The sequence below is a fragment of the Lonchura striata genome, chromosome 5, assembly GCF_046129695.1.
Source record: "Lonchura striata isolate bLonStr1 chromosome 5, bLonStr1.mat, whole genome shotgun sequence".
Taxonomy (NCBI): domain Eukaryota; kingdom Metazoa; phylum Chordata; class Aves; order Passeriformes; family Estrildidae; genus Lonchura; species Lonchura striata.
The window spans coordinates 72,823,541-72,843,266 of record NC_134607.1 but is presented as its reverse complement, the minus strand read 5'-3'; the positions used below and the strand labels follow the sequence as shown (position 1 = coordinate 72,843,266).

Sequence of the window (19,726 nt, the reverse complement as noted above, 5' to 3'; positions counted from 1 at the left end):
CAGTGAGCCCTGGGCTGTGTGGAGTCAGGAATGGGCTGCAGGAGTTTGTGGGTTAGAATTAATCAGGACTGTCTAGAGTGACCATCTTGCTCAGTTGGTGTTTGTGGCCACTTGGCCTTTCTGTCTCAGCATTGAGGCAGTGCCTGGGTGGTTTTATAGCTCTTCCACTCTTTAATCCCTGAATTCTTGGCAGACAAGGAGGGTTAGGGAAGAGCTGAAGGTGTCGTAAAACCCCAAGTTCAGAAAGTCAATGCAGGTGTTGATGGTATAAAATCCCCAAAATGGGAAAACCTCTGGGCCATTTTTCCCAGTCTTCGAATCACTCATTCCTGCTGGAGAGAAGAACCTGGAAAGTCCAACTGTTGTAGGCTGGGATTATTTTTTTCTCTTTGACTGTATTTAGCCATGGAAGGGACTGCCCAGGGAAGTTTGGACTCCCCATCCCTGGAGGTGTCCAGGGAATTCCTGGAGGTGACACTCAGGACTCTGGGCTGGGGACAAGGTGAGCATTGGGCACAGTTTGGACTGGATCGGTGGAGAGGGCTTTTCCAGGTTCAGGAGTTCTGGGATTCTGTTGGGGCTGCTCTTAAAGCAGGTGGGAAGAGGCTGAATAAATCCCAAAATTTATGTGAGAGGACATTGAGTTTGTGGTTGTTCTGTTCTCCTGTCAGCAGTGCGAGTACCCTGGGAAATGCTGCTTTTCTTTAATTCCAACAGCTCAAACTCCTTCTATTTCAGTGAAGTTCTTGAGGGAAGTTCTAACTTATATAAAAGGTTGAATTTAGCTCATCTGGGCTGATAGTTCTGATCAACCATGATAAAGTAACTGAGGCAGTGGGAAGACTTCAAACTTTGTTAAAAATAGCTGGGTTTTGTACATGCCTGTCCTTTTTCAAATGCTCCCATCCCACTGCTGCGTCCTGGGATGTGCCATGGGATGTATGGGAAAGGCAGGAATTCTGTTCCTCTCTGAGATTTATGTTTAAGGGTTAAATGGACCTTTTGAGTGTTTTTATTAAGGAATTCCTGCATTTCCTTATCCTTTTCCAGTTCCTTCTGCAGCCAAAGAACCCTTTCCTTGTAGTTGGCTCAGAGCAATAGTGGGTATGGATTCAACTCGGGGAAGGGCTGTTCCAGCCTCTGTGCATCCCTTATCCCTGGGGAAGGGGTGTTCCAGCCTCTGTGCATCCCTTCTCCTCAGGGAAGGGGTGTTCCAGCCTCTGTGCATCCCTTATCCCTGGGGAAGGGCTGTTCCAGCCTCTGTGCATCCCTTCTCCTCAGGGAAGGGGTGTTCCAGCCTCTGTGCATCCCTTCTCCTCAGGGAAGGGGTGTTCCAGCCTCTGTGCATCCCTTCTCCTCAGGATAGGGGCATTCCAGCCTCTGTGCATCCCTTCTCCTCAGGGAAGGGCAGTTCCAGCCTCTGTACATCCCTTCTCCTCTGGGAAGGGGTGTTCCAGCCTCTGTGCATCCCTTCTCCTCAGGGAAGGGGTGTTCCAGCCTCTGTGCATCCCTTCTCCTCAGGGAAGGGTGGTTTCAGCCTCTGTGCATCCCTTCTCCTCAGGGAAGGGTCATTCCAGCCTCTGTGCATCCCTTCTCCTCAGGATAGGGGTGTTCCAGCCTCTGTGCATCCCTTCTCCTCAGGGAAAGGTCATTCCAGCCTCTGTGCATCCCTTCTCCTCAGGATAGGGGCATTCCAGCCTCTGTGCATCCCTTCTCCTCAGGATAGGGGTGTTCCAGCCTCTGTGTATCCCTTCTCCTCAGGATAGGGCTATTCCAGCCTCTGTGCTTCCTTATCCCTGGGGAAGGGGTGTTCCAGCCTCTGTGCTCCCTTATCCCTGGGGAAGGGGTGTTCCAGCCTCTGTGCATCCCTTCTCCTCAGGATAGGGGCATTCCAGCCTCTGTGCATCCCTTCTCCTCTGGGAAGGGCTGTTCCAGCCTCTGTGCATCCCTTCTTCTCAGGGAAGGGTCATTCCAGCCTCTGTGCAGCTCTTATCCCTGGGGGTGTTCCAGCCTCTGTGCATCCCTTCTCCCGGCTTCCCCGGAGCAGCAGAGCAGGAGGAGCCCCTGGCAGGGAGGGTCAGGTGGGGTCTCAGAGCAGGTTCTTGCCCAGAGGGTGCTGGGCACTGAGCAGGGCATGGTCCTGGCCCCACGGCAGCCGGAGCCCCCGGAGCGTTTGGGCAGCGCTGGCAGGGGTGGGATCGGTGGGGTGTGTGCAGGTGATCCCCGTGGATCCCCTCCAGCTCGGGATATTCCAGGAGTCCGTGAGTCCCAGGGCAGTGCTGTGCTGCCATCCATGTGCTGGCTGTTTAACTGCTGGCTCCCTTAAGCAGAGGGGCGCAGGGAAGGATCCAGGCTCTGCCGGAGCCCGTCCCTTCCCTGCTGGTTGGACTCGGGGATCCTGGTGCGGGCTCTGGGGTGGGCTCTGAGCCCCGTGTCCAGCAGGGCTGTGTTACACACGCAGCACCTGGCACAGGAGCAGCCACAGGAGCAGCGGGTCTGCTCCTCCTGCGCTCTGCAGATCCTCCAGCGGGGCTGGTCCAGGTGGAAGGTCCCTGAGGAGAGCTTGAGAGAGGAGCTGGGATGTATTGAGCAGTTGTTCATGACTTGCTAATGTGTAAATGCTTTTCCAAAGGCACTGGAGAGGTTTTCAGTGGGTTTTAGTCTGCTCAGTACCGAGCTTTCCTTTCTTGCCTGAGTGGATTCCATGGAAAGGCTGTGGAATATCTTGGGCCCATCTGTCCTAAGGCGTGGCCAAGGTGGGGAAGGTGGGCTTTGTTCACGGGGTATTGGCACACAGATGTGCAGAAAAGCTGCAACACACTTCGATTTCATTCATGTGCTTGGAGCTGAACCTGAAAACTCTGGCCCCATCCCTGGCGGTGTCCCAGGCCAGGCTGGACACGGGCTTGGGGCACCCTGGGACACTGGGTGGTGTCCCTGCCATGGCAGGGCTGGCAGTGGGTGAGCTTTAAGGTCCTTCCCACCCAAACCATTCCATGGTCCCCTGATTTATACAAAATGGACCTTCACTCTTGATTGATATTTTCAATTTGTTCATATTTTTGGGGCCGTGTCTTTCCAATGACAGCCACAGCTCTTTGTGTATTTTTGGGATATTTGGGACCAGCTGCTGTCTCATGGGAGGAGCTGCAGTTCAGCAGCCTTTGAACTCCTTTGGGTTCTGCTCCCACTAAACTTTGGGTAGGTTCTGTGGCATTTGGCCAGCGCTCCTCCTGAGGGGGACACGGCTCCGTTTCTGCTGCCGCGTCGGTCCTGGCACTCGGCAGGGTTTGGCTGCTGTGGGAATGAGGCTGGACGGGAGGGAGCTGTGATCATCAGGAGCCGTGTCAGCCCCGGCCCCTGAGAGCAGTGCCAGCAGCTGCTGGTGTCACCAGGCGTGTCCCTTGGCCAGCAGATGTGTCCTGGTGACACAGCAGTGACATGGGGTGGTGGCAGGAATGCTGGCTGAGGTGACATGGCAGTGACAGGGAGTGCTGGCTGTGGTGACACGGCAGTGACATGGGATGGTGACAGGGAATCCTGGCTGTGGTGACACGGCAGTGACAGGGAGTGCTGGCTGTGGTGACACGGCAGTGACAGGGAGTCCTGGCTGAGGTGACACGGCAGTGACAGGGAGTGCTGGCTGTGGTGACACAGCAGTGACAAGGAGTGCTGGCTGAGGTGACACAGCAGTGACATGGGATGGTGGCAGGGAATCCTGGCTGTGGTGACACAGCAATGACAGGGAGTGCTGGCTGTGGTGACATGGCAGTGACATGTGATGGTGGCAGGGAGTGCAGGCTGTGGTGACATGACAGTGACAGGGAGTCCTGGCTGAGGTGACATGGCAGTGACAGGGAGTCCTGGCTGTGGTGACACGGCAGTGACATGTGATGGTGGCAGGGAGTGCTGGCTGTGGTGACACGGCAGTGGCAGGGAGTCCTGGCTGAGGTGACACGGCAGTGGCAGGGAGTCCTGGCTGAGGTGACACGGCAGTGGCACAGGGCTGGCTGAGGTGACATGGCAGTGGCAGGGAGTCCTGGCTGAGGTGACACGGCAGTGGCACAGGGCTGGCTGTGGTGACACGGCAGTGACAGGGAGTGCTGGCTGAGGTGGCACGGCAGTGGCACAGGGCTGGCAGGAGCGCTGGCTGTGCCCAGGTGTCCCTGGAGGCTCTCTGGAGCCGTTCCCATGAGGATGTGCCGGAGCTCGGGGCCTGCTGGGCTCGGCCAGGCTGGATCCCTTGGTGTCCTGGCTCTGCAGGGACCTGCACTGCCTGTGAGAACTGATGGAGAGAAGCTCAGGTTGGATATTCGGAACAAGTTCCTGCCTGGCAGGGCGGGCAGGCCCTGGCACAGCTGCCCCTGGATCCCTGGAATGCCCAAGGCCAGGCTGGACACTGGGGCTGGAGCAGCCTGGGACAGTGGGAGGTGTCCCTGCCAGGGCAGGGTGGCACTGGAGGGGCTCTGAGGTCCCTTCCCACCCAAACCATTCCAGAGCTCCATGGTTGTGGAATGCACAGCTGAGACTGAAACAAGTTCTCCCTCCCAAACCTCTCTTTGCTCTCTATCCCTGGAACAGCTTCTTCTGTGCATGGTGAGAATTCCATGTGTTCTTCCATGACTCTTCCAGCCTTGAGCTCTCCAGAGCATCCATGTCCATTTAAGCCAGAGTTGTGCAGAATTTTATGGAACTCCTGGCGTTTGTGGCTCAGCAGAGAATTGCTGAGGATGTTCTTGTTGGAGGTGTCCCTGCTCAAGGCAGGGGTCGGGCTGTGCTCCAGGGAACAGGGACAGGAGGAGAGGGAACGGCCTCAGGCTGGGCCAGGGCAGCCTCAGGGGGGAACCAGCAGGAATTTCCCCATGGAAAGGGGGTCAGGCCTTGGCAGGGGCTGCCCAGGGGGGTTTGGAGCTCCCATTCCCTGGATGTGTCCCAGGAATTCCTGGAGGTGGCAGTCAGGGCTCTGGGCTGGGGACAGGTGGGGATTGGGCACAGCTTGGACTGGATGGGCTGGGAGGGCTTTTGCAACCTCTCTAAGTCTGAGACTGTCAAAGACTTTGGGACACAGATTCCAGGGAAAAAGGTGTTAAAGTTTAGAAATAAAATCCTGAACGGTTTTTGTTCAGATCAATGTCCTTGGTTTGGGTGAATGTTGTACCTCTGGTTAAGTAATCACTGATTGGATGATGAGGAGATACCTTTATTATCTCATTACATTTGATTTCTATATGATGTGGGGACCTGCTGCTGGTTGGTCTCTGTTTGGGTGCACCCCACAGCACAGCGGGAATTCCTGGATTTCAGGAGATTGGTTAAAGCCCAGCTCTGGAGCTGCGGGGGAGCTCTTGGGCTGAGGCAGACTTGGCTCTTCCTCTGTGATCCCATTCCACTGTCTGTGGTTGTTCTGAGCCTCATCCAGCCTGGCCTTGGGCACTTCCAGGGCTGGGCAGTTCCCATTTGCCCAGTGCTGCAGGACGGGGGGAACTGGGATAACTGGGAGCATCCTGAGTGGCCTGCTGGTGATGTCTTGTCGGGGGCTCTCAGTCCCTCTGATCTTCCTTTGTGCTGAAATATTCTGTGAAAGTTCATTTAGGGAGAAGGTGAAAAACCTCTGGCCCTCAGGTACCTTTGGTTATTGGTAACTTTTAAAAATCTTTTCCAGGATTGGAAGCTTGCAAAGCAATTCACACTGGATGAAATCCATTTCCTGAAGCTGGGTCTATTCCAGGAACTCTAACCCAAATGTTTCTCCGTTCGTGGAGGAGAGTTCACATTTGAAGAAACTTCTACTGAAGGTAGGAACATCTCCCTGTCCTTTTGTCTTGGAATAGTTCGGGTGGGAAGGGACCCCAGAGCCCCTCCAGTGCCACCCCTGTCCTGGCAGGGACACCTCCCACTGCCCCAGGCTGCTCCAGCCCCAGTGTCCAGCCTGGCCCTGGGCACTGCCAGGGATCCAGGGGCAGCCCCAGCTGCTCTGGCAATCCCAGCCCAACCAGGAATTCCTCATTCCCAATCTCCCATCCCTGGCTGCCCTCTGGCAGTGGGAGCCATTCCCTGGGTCCTGTCCCTCCATCCTTGTCCCCAGCCCCTCTGCAGCTCTCCTGGAGCCCCTCCAGGCCCTGCCAGGGCTCTGAGCTCTCCCTGGATCCTTCTCCTCTCCAGGTGACCCCCCCAGCTCTCCCAGCCTGGATCCCTGGGATCTGAGGGGCTCCAGGTCCTGCTGCTGCTGGCCCCAGGGCTGCTTTGCAGGTGGGGTCTCACCTGGGCAAAGGGGTAGAATCCCCCCTCCTCTGTGGGATCAGCCCAGCACTGGGGGGTTTCTGGCCAGGGTCTGTGAAGTTCCTCTTTAAGGACCAGTTAATTCCCAGTAATGAGGATGAGCTCTGTGGTGCTGGGTGCTCCGTTCTGGTGGCTGCTCCTGGGATTGATCCTGGTATTTAATACCTGGAGTCATCTGAGAGGGAATTGTGGTGTCCCAGGGATGTTCTGGGGATGGAGTCTGGGCTGAGGGGCTCAGTCCCTGTGTCCCTGTGCCATCCCTGGGCCTGGGCTGGCGTTTTCCCCATGGAAAGGGGGTCAGGCCTTGGCTGGGGCTGCCCAGGGAGCTTTGGACTCCCCATCCCTGAGGTGTCCAAGGAATCCTGGAGGTGGCACTCAGGGCTCTGGGCTGGGGATAGGGAGGGGATTGGCCCAGATTGGACTGGATGGGCTGGGAGGGCTTTTCCAGCCTCAGGAATGCTGGGATTCACAGTGTGCTGGCCAGGATCCTCCCTAAAACCAGGTTCAGCCTCTCAGAACCTGAGCTCAGGTCCATAATTGCTGGGAAGAGCACAGAACTCCTCTTTCCCTGTTCTCCTGGGCACTGCTGTGGCTGTTGCAGGAAATTCCCAGTGGAAGTGCCACACTGTTCACTCATCGTGGGGCAGGAAAAGGGAACAGGCCGGGATCTCTCACCAGAGTTCCCCAGGAAGAGTGGGAACCTTCCAGCAGAGCAGCTCAAGGCACACAGGAGGAGCTGCCCTCTCCTGCAGCAGTAATTCCATCTGGGATTCCCTGGAGGTGTGGGAGCAGCAGGATCCTTCCCAGTGCCAGCAGTGGAATGGCTAACTCGGGCATTTTCCTGTTGGGAATGCAGTTGGGAGAAGCTCCCCTAATGCTCCAAAGGGAGAGATTTTATGTAAAACAAGTTCTCCCATGGAAATAGGTGCTGAGATAAAGATGCAGAGATTGGAATGGTTAAATGGGATACTGGGAAGGAATTCCTGCTGGGAGGGCAGTGAAGCCTGGGCTGGAATTCCCAGAGAAGCTGTGGCTGCCCTTGGATCCCAGGCTAGGCTGGATGGGGCTTGGAGCACCCTGGGCCTTGTGACAGCTTTGGTAGGCTCAGCCTAATTATTTCTGTGTCTCAAGCAGAAGTTGATTCCCTGCTGTTCCTCTTCCTTCTGGGATCACTCCCAAATCCACTGACCCTGGTTTGGGATCTGCCTGTGCCTTTTCCTTTTTCTCATTTGTGCTGATTCATTTCTCCCCTGTCATCCCACTGCTGAGTCACCAAAGGGAGGGAGTTTTGCTCTAGAGCTGTTTGGGAATTCCCTGCCCAGCTCTTCTGTGGGAATTCAGCTGAGCCATTGATCAGCCTGGCCTTGTCCATCTGTGTTTTCCAGGTGGATTTTCCAGTGGTGGAACAGTTTGCTGAAAAAGCTGCTTTGGGGGGTTCACATTCAGCAGGATCAGTAAAGTGAGATTTTATTCCCTGGAGCTGGGATAACTGTTACTGCATAACTGGAATTAAAGGTGGAGAATTCTTGGATGGATGTGTGGTCCTGGTGTGCTCCAGACTTCTTCCCATACTGGAATTGGAGGGAATTCCTTATGTTTTGGGGTATTTTTTGTTGCTTTTTGTAGCAAAGCTTAAAATGATTTATTCTTATGAAGGAAATAGGGGAGATTTTGTATTAAAATTTGGCAAAAAAAAAAAAAGAATAAGCTTGCAATTCCCATCAAGAATCTGTGTCTGTCCAGGCTAAAATCCACCCTGGATGGAACTAGGATGTGTTCAGCTGGGCCAGAACAGCTGGAGTTGGGGTTGTCTTTGGGATTTTGTACTGGATGTTACTGGCATGGCAGGAGGATCCCCAAAATCTTTTTGGGAGTGTCCTTCCCTGAGCACTTTCCCACCTAGTGAAAGCGTCCAGTGTTTTATTTTAGCAGGAATGGTCTTAAATGAGCCTAAAAAATCAGTAAATCTTGGGAATTTTGTCCCAGTTTCCAGGAGGAGTTGCCGGGAGGGTTCCTGCTCCTCTGTGTTCACTTTTCCTGGCGTTGGAGTGCACAGAGAGTTTTGGAAAAGTTGGGAAATGCTGTGGATGTTTTGTCTGTGCCTCTGTTTGCTGAGGCTCAGGGGTGACACAGAACTGGGAATAACCCTGGGAGAAATCACAGCAGCCCAGGGCCTGGATACTCCTGGAGCCGTGGGATCAGGGGACCTGGGAAAGGCTCAGGGACCAGGGAGTCACCTGGGAGTGACCCTGGCACTGGCACCATGCCCTGGGTCCCTCTGGAGTCACCTGGGAGTGACCCTGGCACCGGCACCATGTCCTGGGTCCCTCTGGAGTCACCTGGGAGTGACCCTGGCACCGGCACCATGTCCTGGGTCCCTCTGGAGTCACCTGGGAGTGACCCTGGCACTGGCACCATGCCCTGGGTCCCTCTGGAGTCACCTGGGAGTGACCCTGGCACTGGCACCACGCCCTGGGTCCCTCTGGAGTCACCTGGGAGTGACCCTGGCACTGGCACCATGTCCCTGGGTCCCTCTGGAGTCACCTGGGAGTGACCCTGGCACTGGCACCATGTCCCTGGGTCCCTCTGGAGTCACCTGGGAGTGACCCTGGCACTGGCACCATGTCCTGGGTCCCTTTGGAGTCACCTGGGAGTGACCCTGGCACTGGCACCATGTCCTGGGTCCCTTTGGAGTCACCTGGGAGTGACCCTGGCACTGGCACCATGTCCTGGGTCCCTCTGGAGTCACCTGGGAGTGACCCTGGCACTGGCACCATGTCCTGGGTCCCTCTGGAGTCACCTGGGAGTGACCCTGGCACTGGCACCATGTCCTGGGTCCCTTTGGAGTCACCTGGGAGTGACCCTGGCACTGGCACCATGTCCCTGGGTCCCTCTGGAGTCACCTGGGAGTGACCCTGGCACTGGCACCATGTCCTGGGTCCCTCTGGAGTCACCTGGGAGTGACCCTGGCACTGGCACCATGTCCTGGGTCCCTCTGGAGTCACCTGGGAATGACCCTGGCACCACGCCCTGGGTCCCTCTGGAGTCACCTGGGAGTGACCCTGGCACTGGCACCACACCCTGGGTCACTTCCCTGCTGTTCCCTGCAGTCCCCAAAGGGAGCCTTGGTTTCCTGGAGCTGCTGGCAGCAGCAGGCTGGGTGATCATCCATGAAAAATAAATAATTAAAGGACAAATTCCCCATTGGAATTCCCAGCCAGGAGCTCCTCAGGCTCAGAACATTCTGTGTAAAACATTGATTTTGTCCTTTATGCAATGAGCACCTCTGGGCAGGTACTGTCCAGGACATGGCTCTGGGGAGGGTGGAAAATTAAATAAAATGAAATACAATAAAATGAAATAACTTAAAAAATAACATATAAATAAAATATAGTATGTGTCCTCCCCCTGGCTCCTGAGCCAATGGAGAAGGAGAAAAAGAACTAAACAGAGCAGAGGTGGCAAAAGGGGTCCTTTGTTTGGGGTTTTTAATAGCAAGTGCATTACTTATTGGAACTTTTTCCAAACTCATCTGGAATTTTGTTGGCAGGGAATTGAATATTCCCAGCCCTGAGGAGGAAGGGTTTGTTAGTTGTAGAATTCTGTGTCAGAACAGGGAAATTAAATACCGCCTGCATTGTCCCAAAATTCAAACACCCCAACACTGTTTTTTATCATTAATAGGAATTAATTTATGGGTTGGAAACGGGTGCTGCTGTGCTGGGACAGGGGGGCTTGAATCCAGGTGGGGCCCAAAGACACCTACAGAGGTCACCTTCCCTGGTGGCCTCAGGCTGAGGGAGGGCAGGGATCTTGGGAATGAGGAATTCCTGCAGGCCCTGGCACAGCTGCCCCTGGATCCCTGGCAGTGCCCAGGGCCAGGCTGGACACTGGGGCTGGAGCAGCCTGGGACCGTGGGAGGTGTCCCTGCCATGGCTGGGGTGGCACTGGATGGGCTCTGGGTCCCTTCCCACCCAAAGTGTTCCAGGGTTCCCTGAGCCCTTGGTGCCCACGTAGAGGATCTTTAATTGCTGTTGTTAATGAGCTCTCCCAGAGCTGGTGCCTGCTGGGGGTGCCGTGGGGCTCTCCTTGGCTGCAGCCTCTCTCCTCCTTCCCAGCCCTGCAGCTCTGCAGAGCCTTGGTGGCTTGGGGTGACCCTGGGATTTCCCTGGGTGGGGTTTGGAGATGCTCCCTGGCATGTCTCAGGTCCGACCCCACAGCAGGTCCTGCCACAGAACTGCTCTCCTGGAGCCCTCGTGGGTTGTGCTCTCATTGGGTATTCCACAAATAAAATCAGCAGCCAAGAAGGGCTTGGAGTGTCCACCTGGAAAAGGGAAAACATCTCTGCTTTACTGGTGGAAAAGTGACCTAAATTTAAGTACTGAGATGGGAGAAGTGGCAGATCCCATGGAATCAGAGAGTTCTGGGATGGGTTGGGTGGGAAGGACCCCAGAGCCCCCCCAGTGCCACCCAGGGACACTCCCACTGTCCCAGGCTGCTCCAGCCCCAGTGTCCAGCCTGGCCTTGGGCACTGCCAGGGATCCATGGCAGCCCCAGCTGCTCTGGCAATCCCAGCCCAGCCCCTCTCCACTCTCCCAGGGAAGGTCAGGCAGCTTTTCTTGGAGATGTATAAAAAGTTCAGGAAAGCTGTGGAATCGCCAGGATTACAATGGGTGTCAGTTTGGAAGGTGAGAATTCCATGTGGATTCCACGCCAATGGAGGGACTATTTCTGCATTTGGGTTGACTGAGCCCCCAAACCTCCTTCACTGGAGGCCTCTGGTGCCAGATTTTCCCTTGGTGAATTTATAACCAAGCAGAGATGGTTAAAAATACCCAAAGAACAGTTTGTGAGGAACACACCGAGCCCAGCAGTGCTGTCACTGCAGTGTCACGTAGGTTGAGCATTCAGATGGCTGCTCCCAACTCCGAGATTCAGTGCTGAAATCCCAGAATCCCAAAATCCCTGGGGTAGTAAAAGCCCTCCCAGCCCATCCAGTCCAATCTGTGCCTGACCCCCACCTGTCCCCAGCCCAGAGCCCTGAGTGCCACCTCCAGGAATTCCTTGGACCCCTCCAGGGAATGGGAGCTCCAAACCCCCCTGGGCAGCCCCAGCCAAGGCCTGACTCCCTTTCCATGGAGAAATTCCTGCTGGTTCCCCCCTGAGGCTGCCCTGGCCCAGCCTGAGGCCGTTCCCTCTCCTCCTGTCCCTGTTCCCTGGAGCACAGCCCGACCCCCCGGCTGTCCCCTCCTGGCAGGGACTTGTGCAGAGCCACAAGGTCCCCCTGAGCCTCCTTGGCTCCAGGCTCAGCCCCTTCCCAGCTCCCTCAGCCCCTGCTGGGCTCCATTCCCTTCCCAGCTCCCTCGGCCCCTCCTGGGCTCCATTCCCTTCCCAGCTCCCTCGGCCCCTCCTGGGCTCCATTCCCTTCCCAGCTCCCTCGGCCCCTCCTGGGCTCCATTCCCTTCCCAGCTCCCTCAGCTCCTGCTGGGCTCCATTCCCTTCCCAGCTCCCTCGGCCCCTCCTGGGCTCCATTCCCTTCCCAGCTCCCTCAGGTGCTCCTGGGCTCCATTCCCTTCCCAGCTCCCTCGGCCCCTCCTGGGCTCCATTCCCTTCCCAGCTCCATTCCCTGGACACTCCAGCCCCTCCAGGGTTCTCCAGAGATGCCCCCAGGATTCCAGGTGGGAAAATCCTGATGTGTAAAAGAGACTCAGATTTTCCCCTGTTCCATGTTCTGGTTCAGTGAATGCTTCACTCAGAGCTTCACTGTGGAAGTTACGCCATGCAGAACTGAGAGATTTAAAATCTAATGGGAAAATTGGGATCTTCACCCTTTTGCAAGGCCCTGCTCTGGTGACTGGAAGGCAGAGCCCCCTCGGTGTCATTCCTGGAGGGAAAATGGGTTTTTAGGAGGACAAATCCAGTCTGTCCTGTAGCTGAGGTTATGCAGAATGCGACCAGCCGAGGATCAGGCATGGGGACATTTTTGGATGCTGGAAAAAGCCAAAGGAAAGGATGGAGAGAGTTCTGTGTGCAGAAACGAGGATGTGGGTTAGGTTAAAAACAGCCTTGTGATCCTGGCTATGGAATCACATGGTGCTGCTGGATCATCTGGGAATGTGGCACAGGGACACGGCTGAGCCCAGCGGCTGCGTGTGCAGAGGGTGGGAGCCGGGGCTGGCACTGCCCAGGTTGTGTCCCCTGTGTCCCTGGGGAATGACAGCCACTGCCTGCTGTTGGTGTTAATGGCTGCAGAGGGGCTGGGGACAAGGATGGAGGGACAGGACACAGGGAATGGCTCCCACTGCCAGAGGGCAGCCATGGATGGGAGATTGGAAATGAGGAATTCCTGGCTGGGCTGGGATTGCCAGAGCAGCTGGGGCTGCCCCTGGATCCCTGGCAGTGCCCAAGGCCAGGCTGGACACTGGGGCTGGAGCAGCCTGGGACAGTGGGAGGTGTCCCTGCCATGGCAGGGGTGGCACTGGAGGAGATTTGAGATCTCTTCCCACCCAACTGTTTCAGGATTCAGTGAATTCTGTACCTGGTGCTGTGGCCAGAGCAGGACTGTGAAGGGTTGTTGAGGAGCTGAGGTGAGACCGTGAAGGGCAGAATTGGAAGAGGAAATGCTAAGCAAGAGGAAGAGCCCTGGAAGAGTCTCCTAGGAGTGGTCTGAACAGTGCCGTGGTTTGGTGTCACTCACAGCTTTTCCAAAATTTCAGGTATTAGGAAGGCAAAGTAAAAAAAACATCATTAATAGAACTCACACAGAGAAAAATTGGGATACCAAAAGGGCAAATTAAGGTTGGGGTAGGAGTGGATGGAAATGGGGCATTCAAAGTGCAGTGCCCCAGGAATGACCCTGGGGGGGCTGGAGTGTCCAGGGAACAGAGCTGGGAAGGGAATGGAGCCCAGGAGGGGCTGAGGGAGCTGGGAAGGGAATGGAGCCCAGGAGGGGCCGAGGGAGCTGGGAAGGGAATGGAGCCCAGGAGGGGCTGAGGGAGCTGGGAAGGGAATGGAGCCCAGGAGGGGCCGAGGGAGCTGGGAAGGGAATGGAGCCCAGCAGGGGCTGAGGGAGCTGGGAAGGGGCTGAGCTGGAGCCAAGGAGGCTCAGGGGGACCTTGTGGCTCTGCACAAGTCCCTGCCAGGAGGGGACAGCCGGGGGGTCGGGCTGTGCTCCAGGGAACAGGGACAGGAGCAGAGGGAACGGCCTCAGGCTGGGCCAGGGCAGCCTCAGGGGGGATTTTGGGGAAATTCCTTCCCCAGGAGGGTTGGAAAGCACTGGATGAAGTCCCCGTCCCTGGAATTGTTCAAAAAATGTGTGGACCTGGCACCTGAGGACATGGGGTGGTAGTGGAAGGGGTTGATGGTGGGACTCGATGGTCTCAGAGGTCTCTGAGCTCAGCGATCCCGTGGCCATGCACCCTAGGTGTGGGGCAGTAACCGGTGCTTTCCCGCCCCCAGGCAGTCGTGTCCCACCACCATGTTCTGGAAGTTTGATTTGAACACAACGTCACACGTGGACAAGCTGCTGGACAAGGAGGATGTGACCCTGGAGGAGCTGATGGACGAGGATGACGTCCTGCAGGAATGCAAGGCCCAGAACCGGCGGCTGCTGGACTTCCTGTGCCAGCAGCAGTGCATGGAGCAGCTGGTCACCCTCATCACCCACGAGCCCCCCGTGGACATGGACGAGAAGGTCCGATTCAAGTAGGTATTGGATCCCTGCTCCCCGGGACATGGCAGCCAGGGCTGAAAACAGACGTTCCCCTGGGCTCCGGCCCACCGCCGCGGGGGCACCTCCTGGCAGGGAGGCTTTGAGCTCTGGGGATGTTCCAGCATATGGGCTTTGGGGGGAATTGGTTTGGTTTTGGTGGTTTGACGATGAGTTGGTCTCCAGAAAAAATCCTGTTTCAGGTAGTGTCTCCAAAGAAACGTAGCTCAAGTAATGTCTCAAATAATCAGATCTCAAATAATGTCCAAAAAAAAAAATCCTGTCTCAAATAAAAATCTTATCTCAAATAAAGTCTCCAAATAATCTTATCTCACTGTTCCCTCAAAATCCAAAACCCCTTGAGTAAGTTTTTATAGGAAAGGGAAGCACAAGAGGTAGAAATCTCTGAACTCAATGGGTTTCCAATCCCACAGAACAAAGTGAGCTGGAAAATGAATAAAATCTGGGATGTTTTCAGTGTGCTGCAAGTCCAGATCCTGCTGATTTCAGGGATCACAGTTCCAGGCAGGCCCTGCCTCTGCTCAGACCACGCTGAGCTCCTCACAGGGGTTTGCTTCTCACCAATGTTGTGTTTATGGATTTTTTTACCCAATGTATACTCAAAAATATTGACATTTGGGTTTGGGGAGTTTGTTTGCTTTTGTGAAGTTTATACAAAAATAAAAGGCTGCTCTGGCTATAAATAAATGAAACTGGGCAGGTTTTTCCTGGTGGGAATGGATCAGGGCTGGGGTTGTGGAAAGCCACGTTCAGGTGTGGTTTTGGGTAAGAGTTGATAATGGTGTGAGGTGGCTGTTCCCAGGTGAGTGAATGCCCGGGAGTGCGTGGGGTAATAACTTGGAATATCCTGTGGCTGCTGTGCAAGGGTGAATTGGGACCCACCCTTCTCTGAAGGGACCCACCTGCAGAGCTGCCTCAGCCCTGGGGCCAGCAGCAGAAGGACCTGGAGCAAGTCCAGAGGAGCTGCTCCCAGGGCTGGAGCCTCTCTGCTCTGGAGTCAGCCTGGGGGAGCTGGGAACATTCCCCTGGAGAAGGGAAGGATCCAGGGAGAGCTTCCAGCACATTCCAGGGCCTGAAGGGGCTCCAGGAGAGCTGCAGAGGGACTGGGGACAAGGATGGAGGGACAGGACACAGGGAATGGCTCCCACTGCCAGAGGGCAGCCATGGATGGGAGATTGGGAATGAGGAATTCCTGGCTGGGCTGGGATTGCCAGAGCAGCTGGGGCTGCCCCTGGATCCCTGGAATGTCCAAGGAAAGGTTGGAGCAGCCTGGGGCAGTGGGAGGTGTCCCTGCCATGGCAGGGGTGGCACTGCAGGGGATTTGAGGTCTCTTCCCACCCAACCATCCCAAGATTCCCTGATTGTTACCAAACAGGTGAAGAATGAAGGAAGGGGGGGACAAGGACAAAGGTTTCAAGGAGGAAATTCCTGCTGGGACACCAAGGGCTGATGTTCATGGAGCATTTCCTGGCAGCACTTGGGACTCCCAGGCAGAAAAGGGGACTTGGGACTTCCAGGCCCAGAAGTGTCTGCAATGCCTGGAGTGGGGAAGGAGGGTTTGAGCTCTTTAGAAATCAGAGAAGCTTTTGGGATAAATAAAAGCTGAGCAGGAAGAATGGACTCTGTGTAAATCCAGATGGAATCCCACTTGTGGCTCTTCGGGAGAGGTTATAAAAGTTGGTGGAGTGGAACAAGGAGAAACTTGATAGCTTTGGAAGGATCTGGGGCTCGGGATATGTGGAGAGGGGATCATCCAGGGGCTTTATCCCTGGAACAGTGGGAGATGGAGGTTCATACATTTCAGAGGGGTTCCTGGTAAATCCCCATCCAAGCAGAACTTGTGGAATTAAACACCCAAAAGGAGGCTGGAGCAGGAAAGGAGAGTGTGAATCTTGGATCTGCCAATGAGCTGCTGAGCCCAGGGGTGAGGGAAGCTCAGCTTCTAGGGGTCGGAGGGGCAGTTTGGGTGAGGTGAGTTCCCTGCAGCCTGGAAACCTCCAGGGCTGGGATGTGGTGCCAGAACAGGAATGGTGAGGGGTTGGATCCGACCTGGGGCTGTGAGAGCTGCAGGAGCAGAACCTGCTGGGACAGGGAGAGCTCCCTTTTCTCCTCTGTCCATGGGATGTGTATCCCAGGGAGGTTCCACACGCAGATCTTTAGGAATTGTGGATGTTTTTTGCATGGAATGAGCCAGGAAAAGGAGAAGAGTCCTGGTGTCCCCTCGGGACTGTAAAGGATGGAAGGGCTGGGAGGTCCCTCTGCAGTGGTGACAGTGACATCCTCACCCTCGGCTCCTTGGGCAGCACCAGGCCTGGAACAGCAGCAGCAGGGCCTGAGGGGCTTTTGGAGCCTCCAGGGCTGGAACTGCAGGAGCAGGAGGAGGCTGCTGGGGAAGGCAGTGGTGCAGGGAAAGGGTCCCTGCTCCCAGCTGGCCCGAAAGTGTTTTAGTGGCTTGTGGGGAGTGCAGAGCTCGGATTGCAGAGATTGGGAAAGATCCTGGTGTAGAAACCCGCTGTGGTCACAAATCACTGATAACCCATTGTGGGAAAAGTGTTCTTACCAGAGGGAATCAGTCGTGGGGTGGGTTGGGTGGTCAGGGACCTCAGAGCCCCTCCAGTGCCACCCCTGCCAGGGCAGGGACACCTCCCACTGTCCCAGGCTGCTCCAGCCCCAGTGTCCAGCCTGGCCTTGGGCACTGCCAGGGATCCAGGGGCAGCTGCTCTGGCAATTCCAGGTCTGTGCCAGGGCCTGCCCACCCTCCCAGGCAGGAATTCAATTCCTTCACCTCCCGAGAGCTTTGCAGAGGGCAGATCTGCAGAGTTCCCATCTCACCTGGGGTGGCTGCGCATGTGTCGCTGCAGGTATCCCAACACGGCCTGCGAGCTGCTGACCTCGGACGTGCCGCAGATCAACGACAAACTGGGCGGGGACGAGACCCTGCTCAACATCCTCTACGACTTCCTGGACCACGAGCCCCCCCTGAACCCCCTCCTCGCCAGCTTCTTCAGCAAGACCATCGGGAACCTCATTGCACGGAAAACAGAACAGGTGGGGAAGGGATCTGTCCTGATCCAGGCAATTCCCGGGCACTGCGCTGCCCGTGCTGTGTCCCTGCTGTGAGCTCGTGGTAATCCTGGAGTTGGGTTTAAGGTTGGGGGTGAAATGGAGTCTCTGGAAAGTTCTCGGAATTCCTCAGTGCAGGGAGATGCTGGTGTGGACAGACTCTTCGCAGAGTTTTGGGTTGGGATATCCCCATGGAACAGCTAAAGCTTCACTTTTCATACCAAGGCATTTTGAGGGTCGTCAGAGTCATCCCAATCCATAAACGAGGCCTCAGGCTCATCCTTTTGGAAGGAGTGCTGAGGTATGGGCTGAACAGGGATTCAGGAATACTCACATCCCAATAAATGCTGGGGTTGTAAATGCTGCCTGGTAGGGAGCTTGAGGGGAAAGGGAAATTCTCCAGCTTCACTTATTTCCATGGCCCTGGGTTTCTCTGTGGCGCAGAGGAATAGGAATTATTGCCTTGCTCCCTGGAGAGTTCCCAACCCAAGGTCAGTGGTTGAGACACAAAGGAGCTCCAGGAGTTGTGGGAGATTTGTGAGGGAGCTGTGGGGGATTTGTGAGGGAGTTGTGGGGATTTGTGAAGGAGTTGTGGGGATTTGAGAGGGAGCTGTGTGTCTCACTGGCAGCTGATGCAGGCTCCTGTTTCCACAGGTGATCTCATTTTTGAGGAAAAAGGACAAGTTCCTGAGCCTGGTGCTAAAGCACATCGACACCTCTGCCATGATGGACCTGCTGCTGCGCCTCATCAGCTGCGTGGAGCCCACGGCGCTGCGCCAGGACGTGCTCAACGTGAGGACCTTCCCCTCCCAGCCCCTGTCCCTGCCTGGCTCGGGACAGATGGGGCCCGTGGGTGTTTCATCCCAGGAGCAGATCCACCCCTCTGGCAGCTCCTGTTCCCAGGGCTGGGGTCCCTCCGTGGGGTCCCTCAGCCCCGTTGTGGCTCCGGGGCAGCAGCCTGGGTCACTCCTGGCAGCAGAGGGGTTCCCACTCATTTTCCATGGAGCATCCTCTCTTTAGTCCAGCTGAAGAGCTTGGAGAAAGGGAAACTGTGTTCTTCCCATTGTTCAGAAGTTCAGACATTGATTGGGACAGTAATTAGTGTAATTCCTTACCATGCTCAAGGAATCATAGAATTAAGGAATCCTGCAATGGTTTGGGTTAGAGAGGACCTCAGAGCCCCTCCAGTGCCACCCCTGCCAGGGCAGGGACACCTCCCACTGTCCCAGGCTGCTCCAGCCCCAGTGTCCAGCCTGGCCTTGGGCACTGCCAGGGATCCAGGGGCAGCCCCAGCTGCTCTGGCAATCCCAGCCCAGCCAGGAATTCCTCATTCCCAATCTCCCATCCATGGCTTCCCTCTGGCAGTGGGAGCCATTCCCTGGGTCCTGTCCCTCCATCCTTGTCCCCAGTCCCTCTGCAGCTCTCCTGGAGCCCCTTCAGGCCCTGCCAGGGCTCTGAGCTCTCCCTGGATCCTTCTCCTCTCCAGGTGAGCCCCCCCAGCTCTCCCAGCCTGGATCCTTGGGATCTGAGGGGTTCCAGACCCATCCCTGGAAATGTTTTTCCTCGTAATGGAAGTTTGCTCATTTCCCAGGCAGCTGAGTTTGGGCATTGTTGGGATGAGTCTGGGGGATGTCACACATCCAGCAGTTTTCCTGGAACCAGGAGTGGGATCAGAATGGAAACGGGGGGCTGAGCCTGCATGTGGGGCTGGGAGGGAGGACTGGAAGAGAACCTCTGGAGAGGACCTTCCTGGTTTGCCTGGGCCAGAAAGGGGGACAGGGAGTGGTTTGCATGGAGAGCTGGAAGTTGTGGAGCAAGGTGAAGGTACAGTGACAGCTGTTCCAACATCTGGCAGGAGGTGGAATTGCTGAGTGTGAGCAGCAGGAAGAGCTGCTGGGAGAATGTGGTGGGGTACTGCCACCACTGCTCAGATGAGGCTGTTTGTCCCTGGAACATTCCATGTCTTCCAGAGGAGTCTGTGGATCGTTCCATGGCAGGATGCAAATCCAGATCCATCCCCATCCATCCCTGTCCCTGCTTCGGGGATGGGATTAGGAGAGGGAAGAAAGGGCTTCCCCTTCCTGCAGAGCTTCCCAGAGCCCCTCTTGTTCTGAGTTCTTGGACATCCATTGAGGATTTTCTCTGCTGCTCTTTTCCCTACAGTGGCTGAATGAAGCCAGGATTATCCAGAGACTTGTGGAGCTGATCCATTCGAGCCAGGATGAGGATGTGAGTGGCACCAGGCCTGGGATTTGGGGGGGCTGGGTCCTGCAGGGTCTGGGAGATTTCTGTTTGCCTCGTCCCAGTGACCTGTGGAGGAGCCACCAGGGGTGGCCCCGGGATGTCCCTTCATCTGCTTTTGACTTACTTCACTCCCAATTTCTTGGTTCTGCTGCCTCAGTTCATCTCAGTCCTACAGACAGTGGGGATCTCCCTTGGGATTAGGGAGGAACCTGCTGTTCCTGGAAGGTTCTTTAAAATCAGCCACTTTATGCCATTTTCAAATCTTTCTAGCCCTGAGTAGGATTTCAGTGATAAAGTCCAGAAAATGTAGTTCTCTGAGCCCAATTCCCTCAGCTCATCCCAGGCAAATTTCCCTCTATGAGGGGAAAACTGGGAACATCCTTGTGGATTTCTGTTGGAGCAGATGCTGAG

The 19,726-nt window shown here is 55.8% G+C and overlaps 1 protein-coding gene across 4 annotated transcripts in view; it reads left to right on the top strand.

The window, feature by feature from the left end:
* Window positions 1-19,726, top strand: part of PPP6R2 (protein phosphatase 6 regulatory subunit 2) — a 66,448-nt gene that overhangs the window by 21,554 nt on the left and 25,168 nt on the right. For 2 of the 4 annotated variants that reach the window (XM_021546362.3, XM_021546361.3), the window contains exons 2-7: window positions 5,663-5,795; window positions 12,799-12,995; window positions 13,738-13,983; window positions 16,870-17,056; window positions 17,726-17,863; window positions 19,235-19,300. In XM_021546362.3, the coding sequence (XP_021402037.2) occupies window positions 13,757-13,983; window positions 16,870-17,056; window positions 17,726-17,863; window positions 19,235-19,300 (618 nt within the window). In that variant the 5' untranslated portion in view covers window positions 5,663-5,795; window positions 12,799-12,995; window positions 13,738-13,756. The remainder of the gene's footprint in view (window positions 1-5,662; window positions 5,796-12,798; window positions 12,996-13,737; window positions 13,984-16,869; window positions 17,057-17,725; window positions 17,864-19,234; window positions 19,301-19,726) is intronic. The other 2 variants (XM_021546363.3, XM_021546364.3) reach the window with 2 other exon arrangements.